The sequence below is a fragment of the Gobius niger genome (genome assembly GCF_951799975.1).
Source record: "Gobius niger genome assembly, chromosome: 7".
Classification (NCBI taxonomy): Eukaryota; Metazoa; Chordata; class Actinopteri; order Gobiiformes; family Gobiidae; genus Gobius; species Gobius niger.
Window position 1 is genome coordinate 16,819,471 of NC_136858.1, and position 15,617 is coordinate 16,835,087.

At 42.0% G+C, this 15,617-nt stretch overlaps 1 protein-coding gene across 2 annotated transcripts in view; it reads left to right on the top strand.

Annotated features, from left to right (window-relative positions):
* Positions 1-15,617, top strand: part of adam12b (ADAM metallopeptidase domain 12b) — a 92,318-nt gene that overhangs the window by 62,072 nt on the left and 14,629 nt on the right. For both annotated transcript variants that reach the window (XM_079559549.1, XM_079559550.1), the window contains exons 12-16: positions 7,535-7,712; positions 12,085-12,174; positions 13,036-13,231; positions 13,434-13,542; positions 14,152-14,350. In XM_079559549.1, the coding sequence (XP_079415675.1) occupies positions 7,535-7,712; positions 12,085-12,174; positions 13,036-13,231; positions 13,434-13,542; positions 14,152-14,350 (772 nt within the window). The remainder of the gene's footprint in view (positions 1-7,534; positions 7,713-12,084; positions 12,175-13,035; positions 13,232-13,433; positions 13,543-14,151; positions 14,351-15,617) is intronic.

Below are 15,617 nucleotides of genomic sequence, written 5' to 3' on the forward strand. Positions count from 1 at the left end.
AGTGTTTACTGCCCACGTTGAATCTTTTATAGACCAGTGCTAACATTTTGATAAAGGTCACCTCGTCTCTCTCTTTGTTACGCGGACCAACAGCTCCTGATACAAAATTAAAAGTCATAACGTCAAATATTATGTGAAAAATTATGACGTGATTTGCGTAGCTGGAGCCAAAAAAAGAAACGTTGTTTTAAAGTCATAAATTCAACACTATGGTTCTATGGTTCCCTGCTGTCTCATGATGTCACGTTTCTTATTAGAGCTTAAACCTTTGGAAAGATAGCATCACGCCAAAGAAAGAGGAGAATTGAATTATGTTTAAATGCTCCATAAGATCCCTGTCAGATTGCTAACAATAGATTTTTGTTCGCTCACCGCGATACGGCAAATGCGGCGGCTGCTTTGTGTGACGGCAACACGTGTGCTCCTTTTGTCTGTCGGATCGGGATCTGTATGGGCGGTAATGAGGTTATGATCTGAGGCGGCGCAGGTGCCTTTCACGCGAGATGCAAAGACGTTTCTGTGGTCTCTATAGTGAAGCCCGGAGAGGAGTGTGTGGGGGTTGGAGGCTGCCTGATGATGGCTAATTATGTTTTGGAGCTAACTGTTGTGCACGGCTAAATTAGTTCCACAAGAGCAAAGTGCACCTGCAGTGCGCGATTATCCAGGGAGAGTTAAGGCTTGTGCTGGGGTCATTTTGCGGGCAGCGGTGTGTGCTCAGCTGTGAGGGAACGGCTTTTAGCTCGACTCTTATCTGTGTTTAAGGTAGACCACACACAGGCACGCACGCACACACACAAATAAGTTATGCTCCCAATGATTTGTCAGTTTTTGAGGTTCAATGTTTAGCAGAATAATTGCCATTGTCATAGTGTATGTAATGAAATAGACCATCATTGACCATAATTAATCAGTGGAAAGCTTGAACTTTCCACATTTCTATTAGTAACACAGTCAAATTCAGAAGTACCACATTAACCTGATTTCTTAAGTTTGCTCATAATAGCATTTGTGTATGTGCTACAAAAAAATGCTGCATGTAGATTATCTATTGTTAGTTTGCATTCCTTAAAGGGATATTTCAGGATTTTTGAAATAGGGCCTCGTTTATTTATTTTTTTCATTCATGCAGTCTTTACATTTTAAGAGTTTAGTGGTGCTAGGCTAGCGCATGTCTATGATAACTAGTAGCCAGCATGAAAACAGTATGAACTAGGCGCAGTGCACCTGAGGCAAATCAATTATAACACCAGACTACTGATATAAATGTCTGTCTTGACTGAATCATTTTTAAAATATAACCATTTTGCTTTTAAAAGAAGTTATATTTAAGCAGCATCAGCCTCCTGGTTGTAAGCTACGCAGCGGCGGCGTGATCTGCTCGGTTACCGGATCTACAGTAGTTTGTTTACCTGCGGCCGCCATTACTAAACGTGGAATTCACAAAGGAGTTTTCTACAAATCAGATATGGCAACGTTTGGAGGACTACCCTATGATTTGAAGAGGTTTTTAATGCAGGCTACTAGTTACCATAGACATGCGCTAGCCTAGCACTCGCCTAGCACCACTAAAGTCTTCAAATATAAGGACTGCAAGAATGAAAAAAATAAAATAAAATCTCCAGAAATCAACAACACTCTAGATCAGTGGTTCTCAACCTGGGGGTCGGGATCCCCAAGGGGGTCGCGAGACAAATTTGGGGGGTCGCTGGATCATTTAGATAAAATATACATATTTTCATTTTCATAATCTAATGTTTTATTGTAGCATGTGTTTGCTATTTTACCAGAGTGCCATTATTTGTTTGTAGTTTGATGAATTTTACTTCAGCCATTTGCTTTTTTTCTTTGTTTTTTAAGAATTATGTAGGCCTATTTCTCACGGTGTGACCCGGGCGGGAGTCACGAACCCCTGCACCTGTTATAATGGGGGTCGCGGCTCCAAAAGGTTGAGAACCACTGCTCTAGATAACAAGGGTATGAGGCTCTATGTCAAAAATCCTGAAATATCCCTTTAATATTGATATCATTACCGTGACGTCCTACAGACGTCTTTATTGGTTGTCTCTTTTCTGAACCACAGCATGTCCTCAACCCTCCAGAGAGACCTATTTACATCTCACATCCTACAAATAAGCATTTCTCAATATTTGCCTCGCCCAATGTTCTTTGAGATTTACATATTTCATCTACATGGGAAAACAAAACCCAGAAAAAGTAATGTACAACATAATTTAAACAGTGTGAATGTTATGGATGATCAGGCCAGAAATGTACTTCAAAAGCCTGGGGCCGAACCACGTATATTTGTGCGTATGCCATGCAAACAAATGTTCCTGTTTTCCATATTAGTTTTGGAGTATGTCAACATAATAAATGTGACTTTTGATAAACTGTTAAACTACAGTAGTTCTTCTTTTACATTGCAGTGTGGCAACATGTTTATGCGGCAATTGTCTTCTGACTTTTACTTTTTAAAGAAAATAACGCAATTTTCTGAAGGTGGAGTTTGAAAATGATTTATTTCTTCTCTACTAGTTTTGTACGATTATATGCGCGACTTACTCAAAGGGCCCATCACAATCTTCAGCAGAGGCACATTACAAGCACAACTTGGTTCATTGCGAAGAGTTTCCTTGGCTCCGATGCGACCGTTAAAAGTGACTTTGAACCATGTAAACGAGCGAGCCTAACGTCATTGCTCCCTGATGGATGACGGTCCTAAACTGGCTTTAAATGTCATTGCACTCCTTTAATGTCTTATTCTGCTGTCCTTTTTATTTTGGGACTCGTGAGGACCCCAGTTTGGCCGAGTGTTACTGGCATCCGCTTCCCCCATTCCACATAAAAGCGCTGGACAGACCATTAAAGCTAGAACTGCGGGTCTGAGTACGAGCAAAAACCGACCCAGCAAGTTCCGGGATCATTGTGTACAGTTTATCAACGTAGTCGTCTGACAAACTCAATGCTCAACTTTTTAAAAAATGCACAATGGAAGACCGCATCAGTGACTACGATTAAAACTTTTCTTAAAGCCACACTGCAGAACGCTCCAGGTCACACGATCAACGTGACTGTTGTAGAAGCTGATCTGATACCAGTCTAGTTATACTGAGGGTGGTCAATGGCTAAAAAAGAACAGCAACATCAATATCAATGTAGCTGTTGTGCGCATGTTTCATGTTTTTTGTTTTTTTTATGAGACGATAATCATGATGTAATATAACAATAACAATCATAATCATTTAAAATAAGACTAACTTCTTCCATATCCAAAGTGTGTCCAAAAGGATTGGGATAGCAAAAAAAAAAAAAAAAGCAAAATACTCTTTGTGAATGTGGCCCTGTGTATGAGTCAATGGCCGCTGGTTGCACTGGTTTAAGACCACAGCGCTAGGGGCCGACATTGTCCGCCATTGCTGCAGCACCTCCACATGTTAGCGGCTATTAGCTAGCATTGCACTTTCCACACGTTTTAAGCAACTGCCTGGTTTCTATTTTATACACTTAGATATTCTTCCTGTGATTACGCTGGGTTACTTACAATTAAAGAAACAAAGCTGTTTTTTGTAAGAAACATTTTAGAAATCTTGTACACTAATGAGGGCCGGACTTTGATTGACAGGCCGTTAGCATGAGAGCTAATGGCGTGGGGGCATGGCTACGACCAAACAACTGCCCCGCGAGGGCCGAGTCTACAGTGAAGATCCCGCCCTTATGCCCTTTTTAGGAACATGCTCCGTCACAGCATGGTAGGAAGAGTCTGTAAATCCGCCATGATTTCCCCCTCGAACTTAGTTATTATGGCAAACAAGGAGGAGTGAGGAGATGGAGTCTATTAATATTATGTCTATGGTATGAGTCAAGTCTGGAGAAGCTTAATCACAGTAAAGGTGTTTGTTTTTGAGGCTGTGCGTTTCACCAATAAAAACCCATAATGAAATGAATGCTTGTATTTTAAAACAACTACTTCGTGAAATGTTTGCACAATGTGGCTTTAAACAGTCAGTGTTTAATGATAGAGTTGGTACTGCAACAACAAAAACAACAACAGCTCCGGCTTATTACAGTGTGAAAAAGGGACAGACTTATCCATCCATGATTTTCATAAACCTATCTTATCTTATCACATCTTATCATCAAATATGGATACTACAGACACCCTACCACAAACCAGAAGGTTGGTGGTTCATCCTTGATACTGTCATTATAATGCATCTCCCGTAGTCATTTGTTGCATTATTCATTCTTTCTTCACACCCTAAACTAATTTTTTTTTGCCACAGCTGCCCCGGAGAAGACTAACAGAATGGTGGCTATGGTCGTGCCCTTGTGCCAGACACGCACCTTGCAGAGTATTTGAATAGTATGATGTGCACGCTGAATTATCATCCGGCATTCACTCAGAACATCCGATCATTATCTGATGCACTTAGTTTATGGCGTTACTGTTTTCGTCAACCTTATCTGCGAATTACCATTTGAGAAAGTGCCCCTGCCCAGACTGTATGAGTTTTTCTTCCTGTTTCTAAATAATATAACACAATAAAGTGACAACCCTCCCTTCCGTGTGCAACTGAACTGAAGTAAAGCAGACTGTTCTTACCCACGATGCACACTGGAAAGATTGTGTGTGTGTGTGTTGTGTTATCAGCCGTGGTCCACGCGCCGGACAAGAGGCTTGACTTGCTCTGCGCGCTGTCTGATCTGCATAGGCTGCCTGTTCTTGATTTAAAGCCTGGTCCCACACACTCGGCACAGTAAATCTCTTTTTACCGATAGCGCAGTCAGTGGTGTTAAAGCAAAAAATAAAACTGGAGTGGATTAAGGGGAGGCAGGTAGAATAGAGGGGGGGGGAATGGACTGAATGAAAGCTTACACTCAAAAGGTGGGCAGAGTGGACGCGGCTGTTTCACCCAAGGGCGCCTGTTAGAGGTGGATGTTTTGCCGGCTTTTATGTTCTGGGGAAAATCTCTTTTGTTTGGCACCAAAAAAAAAGAAAAAACACCCTGTTTTTGTAGCTCTCATTCAGTGCCTTTACTGTGCCATTCGTCCCCCTAAGGAAGAGCGCCTCTATAGCTGACTAAATATCCATGCATTCGGAAGCAGCCAAAACCCCTCCAGGCGCTGGCTCACCGCTCCTCCCTGACTTATCCCAATGCCAGGCTATTGCAAATGTATTCAGTGCACACACACAAATCTTTGCCTCACCATGCCCCAGTGCGTTTGAAGGCCCCATTCAGTTTATCGCCACATAAGTGTGACATGTTCTGGTCTGATGTAGAGACTTGTTACGGGGCACTATGCTCGCTAAGTGCCAGTCAGGGGCTCTCAATAAGCTGGACAACACCCCACTGTGGTTGTCTAAAGGAACCAACATGGGGGCTCACTTACATCTCGAGGAATGGCAAATAGTGTCAGCATACTGATAAGGCTGGGTAGCAATAAGTGCAGGATTAGTATTGCTACTGTATATTGCTGTTTTGACACAAAGTTTGAATTTTCGGTAAGTCTGCAGACAGTTAAGTGACCGACCAGCCAGTCCTGGGACAAAAAGTGTTGTTCAGGTTTCAGGAAGGTAAGGAATAAAATGATGTAACCTCTTAACCCCCGCCTTAACCGAGCACATTTTCTCCAGTTCGACTTTACCGAAATCTAAAAGCTTCTTTAAAAAAAGCGTCAAAGTAGTGACAAAAACGAGATGTAAATGAGGACGAAAATGCAGCAAAAAAAGAATCAAAACGAAACAGGCAACAAAAAAGAGACAAAACAGGCAACGAAAAAGTGATGAAGAAGCAATAAAAAGGTAGCAACAAAGCGACAAAAACGCAGCAAAATAGGGGACAAAGAAGTGATGTAAAAGCATTTTAACAGGCGAAAAAACTTTGAAAAAGAGACAAAACAAGCGACGAAAAAGTAATGCAAAAGTGCTCACAAAAGAGAGACAAAAATGCAGCAAAACAGGCAACAAAAAAGACACAACAGGCTACGAAAAAGTGATGAAGAAGAAAAAAAAGTGTTTGCAAAAGAGCGACAAAAACGCAGCAAAACAGGCAACGAAAAAGTGATGAAAATGCGACAAATCAGGCGACAAAAAAACTGCAAAGACCTTAGCTTTCAAATGGGGCGTTACACTGGCCTAGGCTGTAAGCTTCAGATTTGGGTAATGCTGAACTGGAGAAAAAGTGCTTGGTTCAGGCGGGGGTTAAGAGGTTCATTAAAAACCATAAATAATCATTTTGCCTGTTGATTTTGGACTCTTTGCCCGTGCATTGCAGCATTTTCATTTCAATTTCTAATACTCTACCTCCCCTATTCGCCACTATTTCTTTATTTTCTGCGGAGTCTGGAAAGAGAAGAAGATTCCCCTGAGCCTAGCAGCCGTTATTGGCATATCACACGGTCTCATCTTCAAGAACTCATAACATTTTCAAATCCAATCCCGCCGCGCGCTAAATTAGACATTAGTCAGCACTTCAGGTAGTCACCTCCACCACTGAGTGAAATTAAGGCGCGGTGTGGGTCCGGGCTGGCTCTATTATCACTCACACAGAACACACGCCGACTCAATATAATCTCCCCTCCAGTCACTAGTTTAAATTGTCCCACATATATCATGCGGTGGCTCCTCAATGGTTGAGCCGGGGAGTTTTCAGCTTTTCAATTGGAGACGTCTATTGAAGGGAATCTCATACACTGTCAGTGGACCATTACGTCTAGTGAAAGTGACAGTCTGTCTCTGGATTTGGTTTACTCAGCAGAATGAGCACTTGTTGGTGTGAATAGGCTTCATTTTCCATATAGCGATATCGGGAATCCCATTAAAATAAAATTAATCTTGTGTATTGCCCATCTATGAAGCAGAGACCCTCCCAACACACACTACATTAATGTTCCCACCAAGATAACAGCAACATATTGGTTAGCCGTAACCAATATGTAAGTGTTCATCATGAATCGAAAGCAAGACACAATACAGTCAGGACTTACTTGCTTGCCATGTCATAGACCTCAGAAATGGGCGCCAAAAGTAATTTTGTGGACAACTGAGAGATGTTGTCCATTAGTGTGTATTGGGCTGCCGGGTCGGAGGCAGACACACCAGAGATGAAACACTTGTATTACCCTCAAAGGGACTACAAAAACAAGGTAAAAAAAGGTAAAAAAAAGGTAAAAAAAAAAAAAAAAAAAAACGTACATGGTTATGCTTTAATTATACCGTGTGTGCTTCTTCAATCATCTATGTTTCTATTAACATGTATCCTAAGACATATAGAATGTGTGTTCTTCAGTGGCTGCAAAATGTGTTAACCCAGACAGAACACATTTGTTTTCTTTGGAAACATTTCATGACCAAAGAGGCAATGTGAGCCTTGGTCTCTATGACACTTTTAGCAACAAATACTGTAATGTACCCTAAGAGACACTCCAGCTGTTTACCACATCCTCCGTCCTCTACTCTCACCAAAGAGTGCTTTGTTGTGGTGTTTGAAGCTCTCTCTGTTACATATTGTGTCTTTAATCTCTTTGTCCGCAGGTACCCGTTTCCAACCGTGTTCAGCACATGCAGTAAGAAGGACCTGGCAGCCAGTCTGGAGAAAGGTGTGGGCATGTGTCTGTACAACATGCCTGAGGTGAAGGTGCTCTACGGAGGACAGAAGTGTGGCAACGGTTACGTGGAGGAGGGAGAGGAGTGCGACTGCGGGGAGCCTGAGGTACGCTCTGCCGCCTGGTGCCCAGGTGCTCCAGGGACAGGAAACACTGGGCATAGTACCAGATCTCAGTGATGTATGCTGTTTATGAAAAGAGAAGAAAACAAGAAGAAAACATGAAATGGTGTTTTAAAGCTTAAACAGGGGTATTGTGGTTTGTGCAGGTATTCAGTGATAATCTCATGCTCATCTTTATCCCTGTCTTTCACTTTGTTGGTTAGAAAATGCAAAATTGATCGCAAACAGCTAAAACAAAATAAGCCGCTCCCACTCCCCCCTCTTCTATTGCTCCCCTTCGCTGTGCAGCTGTTTCAATTAAGAGACAGCAAAAAAAAATGAAAGATACACCGCTCGGGGCATGTGGCTGTAGTGAAGCTGTGGCAAGTTTTTACCCTAAGATGAGGATTGAGCTTAGCTAGAGATCGGGGAGTGAGGAAAACATTTCCTTGATATGTAGGACCACAGGAGCATCTTTTTGGGAACTATCACTGCCGCGCCACAGGTGAGATCCAAAGATTACTCAAAGATGCTCGACTTAGGGATGTGCAATTAATCGAAATTCAATTACGATTTCGATTATTACACTAGACGATCACAAAAATAGCATAATCGAGAACAAACGATTATTATGGATGCCCTCCTGCTCGTCCATCCAAAGCGCAAAAAGTCCGTCCTGCGGACTGTGAGGCGTCTGATCAGCTGAAATACCAGCGCAGCGTGATAGAACTGTAAATAATATTGAGATAACGCCACTGTTAAGTGCTTACCTTGTGCTGAAAGGAGAACTTCTGTTTAGAAGCATCGACATCCTTTGCTCAGGCACTGGTTTTGTTTAGTAGAAAAGTCTAAAACTCTTCTTCAGGAGCAGATCTCAACGGAGCTCAAAGTAAACTCTTATTATTTCATTCTGCTGTGATGATTGTTTCTGTTCCCTTTGCATTTCACGTGCTAAAGGCTCATGCTTTGGTTTGACATAAAAACATTAGCGCTGTGTGATGATGTCATCAGGCTGCGCGGCTCTGTTTTTTCAGGTGTGAGGGCTGGCCAGCAGGGGGCAGGTATCCCTATACGATTAGTTTAGAAACGTGAGCATATTTTTAAAAAAAAATGCTTTTATTGTCCAAAGAAAATGTAGTCCATAGTTGTTGTTTTTTAAATAATAATAAAAATGAATAAATAAAATTAAGTTTTTTTTGTCAAGGCAACAAATAATCGTTTGAATAATCAATTATTAATTTCAATTATTACTAAAATAATCGTGATTATTATTTTTTCTATAATCGAGCAGCCCTAAGTCGACTTGCTCGAAACACAATTCAAGGTATGTTTTTTTTTTTATGAGAGAACAACATTGTAACAAGCCCTAAAAATATTTTGCATAATACTCCCCCTTTAATGTCCCAAATATTGTTTTTGTTTGTTTTATGTAACATGGTAACTAATAACGATTTATTTGACTCAAAAGCTGGGGGTGAGTTCTTGGATGCACCGCTGTGGTCACCCGCTGCTCCAGACAGGTTGCTCTCAAAGCACTGATTGAATTATGGGTCAAAGGCAAAGAACAAATTTCCCTCCAGGAAAAATAAAGTCCAGAAACGCCATCTTTTGTTTTTTTAAGATAAGACCATTATAGTTCATTGAGTTCAAATCGTTACAAAGTCAAGGAAAATTGACCCTCACGAAGTGCGCCAAAGTCTTACATTTACCTCAAGCATTGTCCCAAAAGCATTCGCCAAGATGCTGTGGTGATGTCATTCCCTCATCTTCCAGTCATTCATCAAACTGGCGTCCATTGGAGCCCCAGTGCCCAAACAGACATGTTATTGTTCCAAGTTCGATGATGCTTTGTTTGGCTGGGCTCGACACAGCGGTGCGTGCTACCTGCCCCGACACGCTTCATCCCTCATTCTCACACTCCACAGGACACCGAGGAAGCCAAGAGAGAATCACATGTGGGAGACAGGTTCCCTCTCAGACATGGCCAAGCAGCTGTGTCCCTGGTATAACAGAAAAGGTGTAAAAAAGAATGGGATTTCACAATGAATACATCACAGGATAATGGGACACCTGCCCGGAGCGCACTATTTGTTTTATTGTGAGAATGGGCTCATTTAGAGGCAGTGTTTGATGCAAAATTAAGCCGAGGGTCTAAAATAGGCCAAAAAGAATTACTGGAATCATTTCTTGGTGATTAAATCTACTAAAGCTAACTTAAGAGTTTAGCTTTATTTTGTTGATCACGGTTCCAAGGTACATGTGGTTTAAGTGTCACATAGAAATGAAAGTGAATACAAATACAAACTTGATCAGTAAAGACTGCTGTTTGTCGTTTGGAGCGCCCTCTGCTGGCGGTGCTTGAACTATGCATGAGAAAAAATGAGATAGATGCCACCATTTTTTGCTAACAAATCCATGGTGTCGTGATAAATGTAGTTTAAGTGCAGGACAGCTCAGAATACATCCAATGATATTATATGGTCATGGTTGATTTTTCATGACATATCCCTTTTAAATCCAGTCAGAGATCAGATAACCTTTTAGGTGACGTTCAAGATTAAATCACATCCGAGTATATGCGACATTTTCTGGTAAATGTTGTTTTTAATATATTTATAGTAAGTGTTATTGCAGGAAGGGATTATCGCCTCATTCTTACTTTAATGCATCTAACAAGCAAGAATTTGTCTCTGCAAACTCACAAAAGCACTACAGAGTAGAAAAACAGTTTCTTATTTAGAGGGGCGATATGTTTGATGAATTACATTTCCGATATTGGCAATACTAAAATCCAATCCACCCCCTTTACCCCGTCCAGCTCTTATTCTTCCATTCTGCCCCTTTTAGCCTCAATGATGTCACCGCATAAAAGCTGCATGATTTACCCGCGCATTAGTCTGCGCAATAAAACGAAAAATATTCTCCCCTTTTCAAACAAAACACTTACATCAGCGGTGAAAAGATAAACAGCCAAACTCATAAAAACAACGATTAGCTGAAAATAAGACGGGCAACAATGCAGCTATAGCATCAGTCATCAACATGCGTTTTCATTAGACCGACACATTTAGGAGCGCTGATGACGATAATAGCGCGGAGTGTCACACTGCTTCGCTAACACGCTTTATGGGCTTTGTCATCTAATAAAAAAAAAGAAGTCTTTCACCAAAATTCTTTGAGCTGTAACCTGTGAACCTCCTCTCATCTCGAGCTGTTTGCTCCCTGTAGCCAGATAATGCTATGTTTGTGAGAATGGTCATGCAAGCTCCACAAACCACAATACTTTTTTGGTGTTGCACAAAACAAAGTAAATAATGAATGTTTAAACTACTGACCAATTTGAAACATAGCAGTTAGCCGCTTTGGAAACTCTCACAGGAATTTGGCGTATTTTTCGCTCTAGATTTGAATTCTTAAAGTTAAAGCAGAACTAAGTGACTTTTGCCCCTAGAGGCCACAAGCACCACTGCAGCTGTCGTGGCATGTTGCGTTTTTTTTGTACTCATTCATTGTCCGTGAGAGTAAATACTACGCTGAAAAGAGAAAGAAGAGAAGAGAGGGATATTGTACATTGTGCCACAACCCAATTATACAGTGGAGATTTTTTTTTTCTGCTCAAACTTGGCTGTAAATACTGCAAAAGTGGTGCTAGCCTGCAGTTAGCTTTGCCCGCTAGCCTGTTAGCTTCTTCAGATCGTGATAAACCAAATAACAACGTTTTGCAAAATGTTCATCAACAAACCGAAAGCTGTAGACAGAATACAGTCAGGACTTAGCGAGCCAAAAGTGATTTTGTTGACAACTGAGAGCAGCGAGGGAGATGTTTTCCATTAGTGTGTATTGGGGCTGCCAGGTCGGAGGCAGGGTTGCAAGTGTGGTTTTCTGGCCAGAGACACCAAGGGGAGATGAAAGACAATCATCCATTAATACTTGCATCACCCTCAGAGGGACTAGGAAAAGGATTAATTAAGGTAAAAAAAAAAAGTTGCTTAGTTCTGCTTTAAGTTATGTTTTTCAGTCTTGAAATGCCTTGTTACAAAATGTTTCTATACATTTTGTAAATAGTTAATTTGTTTAAAAAAAGGTGAGGCTCTTTGTTTTAGCGCAAGCTCACAGAACAATTCCCATCAAGGCCCAGCACCATTGAGCAGCATTTATTTTTGTATCTACACCATTTCCTGGTTCTCCTTTTCAAACGTTCCACCCAAAAGTCAGTGGGTCAAGTCGAGGAGGAAAGGACTCTCCAGACAGGAAATGTGCTCCGCTGACCTGCTGGAAAAGTCTTCATCATGCAGTGTCCTGTGAGGATATGCGTCAAGGCAGTGACGGCATGTGTCTTTGCTAACCACTCTGCCATTTTCTCTCTTTTCTCTGTCAGGAATGCATGAACCCTTGCTGTAACGCCACAACGTGTACACTGAAGGGAGACGCAGTGTGTGCCCATGGACAGTGCTGTGAGGATTGTATGGTGAGAAACAACATTCACAATATATAAAGCTTTGGACAGATTCAAGCTAGTTTACTAAATATCTTTACTGTGAGTGTAACTGATTTAAAACAGCATGTCCCCGGATACGAATACATTTGTCACTTTTTGTATTTGCCCAACATTACTAAGGCCAAGAAAATCTGAAACAAACTTCACTTCCATCTTATCAAAGGAGGCTTTTCTTTTTCCTTTGACGAGGAAAACCTATTTCCATGAATCGCAGATATCTGACAGAGAACCTTTGAAAAATATGTTTAAGTGCACTTAGGCTGCAGGCTTTTCTGTCCACAGACTTTTCCCTGAGTCAAATTTCATCTACAGGAAAAAGAGGTGAACTTGTACTGAGTAGATTATATTCTTTCAATATTGCCGCTTCTCGACTGGAGCTTACAGCCTATAGGCCAGTGTAGCGCCTCATTTGGAAGACCGACAGAACTGATCTAAATGGATCTTTTCCCTCGCGTTGTTTTGTGGCATTTTTATTGCGTTTTCATCCCATTTTTGCCACTTTTTTGTCCATTTTTTTATAGCACTTTTTGATACTTTTCTGTTGCGTTTTCATCCTTGTTTTCGCTTCATTTTTGACACTGTTTTCAAGAAGCTTTCAGATTTGGGTAGTGCCAAACTGGAAAAACTGAGCTCGGTTAGGCGAGGGTTAAGAGCTTTAAACATTGCCACAGATGCAGATTTTAAACATGTAAAGCCATAACCACTCTTTCTCTTGCAACACACCAAGCTTGTCATGTCCCATCTGTATCCCTTTGCTGTTTTTTTTTTTTTTTTTACTTCATTGCCACAACTGAAAAATGAATAGCAGCTTTGTTGCACGTTTATTCCCAGCTCAAACCGGCTGGGACCATGTGTCGAGAGTCCAGCAATTCGTGTGACCTGCCCGAGTTCTGCACAGGTGCCAGCCCCCACTGTCCCGCCAACGTTTACCTCCACGACGGACACTCCTGCCAGGACGTGGAGGGCTACTGCTACAACGGCATCTGTCAGACGCACGAGCAGCAGTGCATCACTCTGTGGGGGCCAGGTAACTTACTCCCAATCCATCCTTCACGCTCCTGTATCCACACTTGTTCTAACTAGATTTCCTCAGATGAAATGGATTGTGCAAAAAAGAAAGCCTTAAAACTATTGAATCGGCAGCATTGCATTGGCATTTAAAAAGCGTTAAATTTGATATCTGGATGAACTCACGTCTCTTACTCCGTCTCCTCCTGTGTTGAGTGCAGGAGCCAAGCCTGCTCCGGGGATCTGCTTTGAGAGAGTCAACTCTGCAGGAGACCCTTATGGGAACTGCGGGAAGGATTCCAAAGGCTCTTTCGCCAAATGTGAGGCGAGGTAAGGCGACGTGCAGCTGCTCTGAACTAGGGCTGCAACTTTATGAGGGGTTGGTTGATAATATGCAGAGTACTGCCACATAAATTCAGTCAAAAAATAATGTCATTCTATTCGTTTGATATATAAGCCGTCGTGATCTGAAACTAAGTCATTTCGTTGGTGGCGAGAAAATGGTTCGTTCCCTCTAAGCTGCCCACTCGCTGTTACATTTTGGACGCACAAATTACAACGTGCCGGCTTGATGAAGTGTCTGATGGCCCACTTACAACTAACTGGATATGTTTTCAAGAAGATGGTCGATTATCAAGAGTTTTTTATTTTTGTATTTTCTTCTTGATACTTGACATTATCCTTTCGTTGTCCATTTTCTTTTTACTTTTGGTGTTTGATACGTGATCTGAAAACACGTGTACATGTTTCCAAGAGACAACACTTAATCATTCATGAGAATTTTTTTTTTTTCTCCCGAACTGATTTGTGTTGATAAGACGCTAATAACATCCCAGTAGTTTCGAGCAGCATCTCTCACGGCTCATCCTTAGTAATTTTGTTTGTGACTGATGAGCATTTTCCATTTTTCATGCCTCTTGGTTCTTGTGTGTTTCGCAGAGATGCCAAATGTGGTAAAATCCAGTGCCAGGGTGGAGCCAATCGCCCTGTGATCGGGACAAACGCAGTGTCCATTGAGACCAACATCCCGCTGCAGGAGGGGGGTCGCATTCTGTGCAGGGGGACTCATGTGTATCTCGGGGACGACATGCCCGACCCTGGACTGGTTCTGGCCGGGACCAAGTGTGGAGATGGGATGGTGAGTGAGGCTTTGTTGCGAATATGCCTGCTGCATATAGGAAATGACGACTAAGGAGAGACTCTTGCTTTGAAGAAAGGGTATAATATGAAAGACGTAATCAGTAGTATGCATGCATATTCTCATCTCATTAGATCCGAACTCTAACAAAAAATGGTAAACTGGGTCATAAATTAACTGTATTTCAACTCCTGATGTTCCCCTCTTGTTCTTGGTGGAGTTCTGGAAATTCAAAGAAAGTGGGTGTGCTCTGGGTGTTGAATTATGCCAACATTACTTACCCTACCTCTAGCTGCCAATACTGCCTGGGACTTGATGGTTCCCAGTCCATCCATCATCCAGGCTTATGTGATGGAATCTTGGCTGGAGACAGAGGCACAACTGTGGGCTCTTAGACTCCTGGAAGTCCTCATAAAGCGCTGGCATTAGCTCTTGACTCGTGGTGCCAAAGCACCCCCTGCCCCTGTGGGCTGACAGTGCCAGGTCAGCTTGTTGACTGGCTGTTGTCTCGACGAGGCATGAACAAGAGTCACACATTCTTCTTGTGCCAAGTGCTACACTGGATTCTGACGCCCTGAGGTGCCTCTTTTGTCATAGGCTTTTGTTCATTCCCAAAAGTTGTTAAATGTGTGTGCCAATGAGGTCATGAGTTTGACTGAAATGGACTGAATCATTCTAAAATTTAGTTTTTAACGTTTAACCACATGCAAACCCTTTACCCAACAGGCAGAGCAAAGTGATTATCTGCCCACCACCTTTACACCTTTGCACCTGTTTTAAGTTTCCTTCGTGATATTGTTGTCTGTTGGACTGAGCCTTTATAGCAGGCGCTTCACCCCAGATGTATCACCTGCTGCAGTTTCAACAGTGTAACTCTCTCAAATGTAGCAGACACAGCAGCTTTTGGTCATAATCTATACAACTGTTAAATATACAGTATATACTGTATATTGTTTTTATGCATTAGTCTTTTCCAGGAGCTCAAAGTTGCATTACAATTTTGTGCATCATTCATTCACTCCATACTCAGTTGGGGTAAGCTACAATTGTTGCCACAGCTGCCCTGAGGCTGTGGATCTGTGCCATTGGTTCCTCCGACCATCACTAAGCACTCACTCACACAGCACTCACCCAGGCACCTGTTGTACCCTCATGCTCTCCCACCCAGGTACTTGCCTAACCTTGCTGAGCTTCTGAGATCTGACGAGACCTTGCATAGCAAAGGCGGTATGACATTTACAAGTCAAGCATGAATATCTGATTTTTC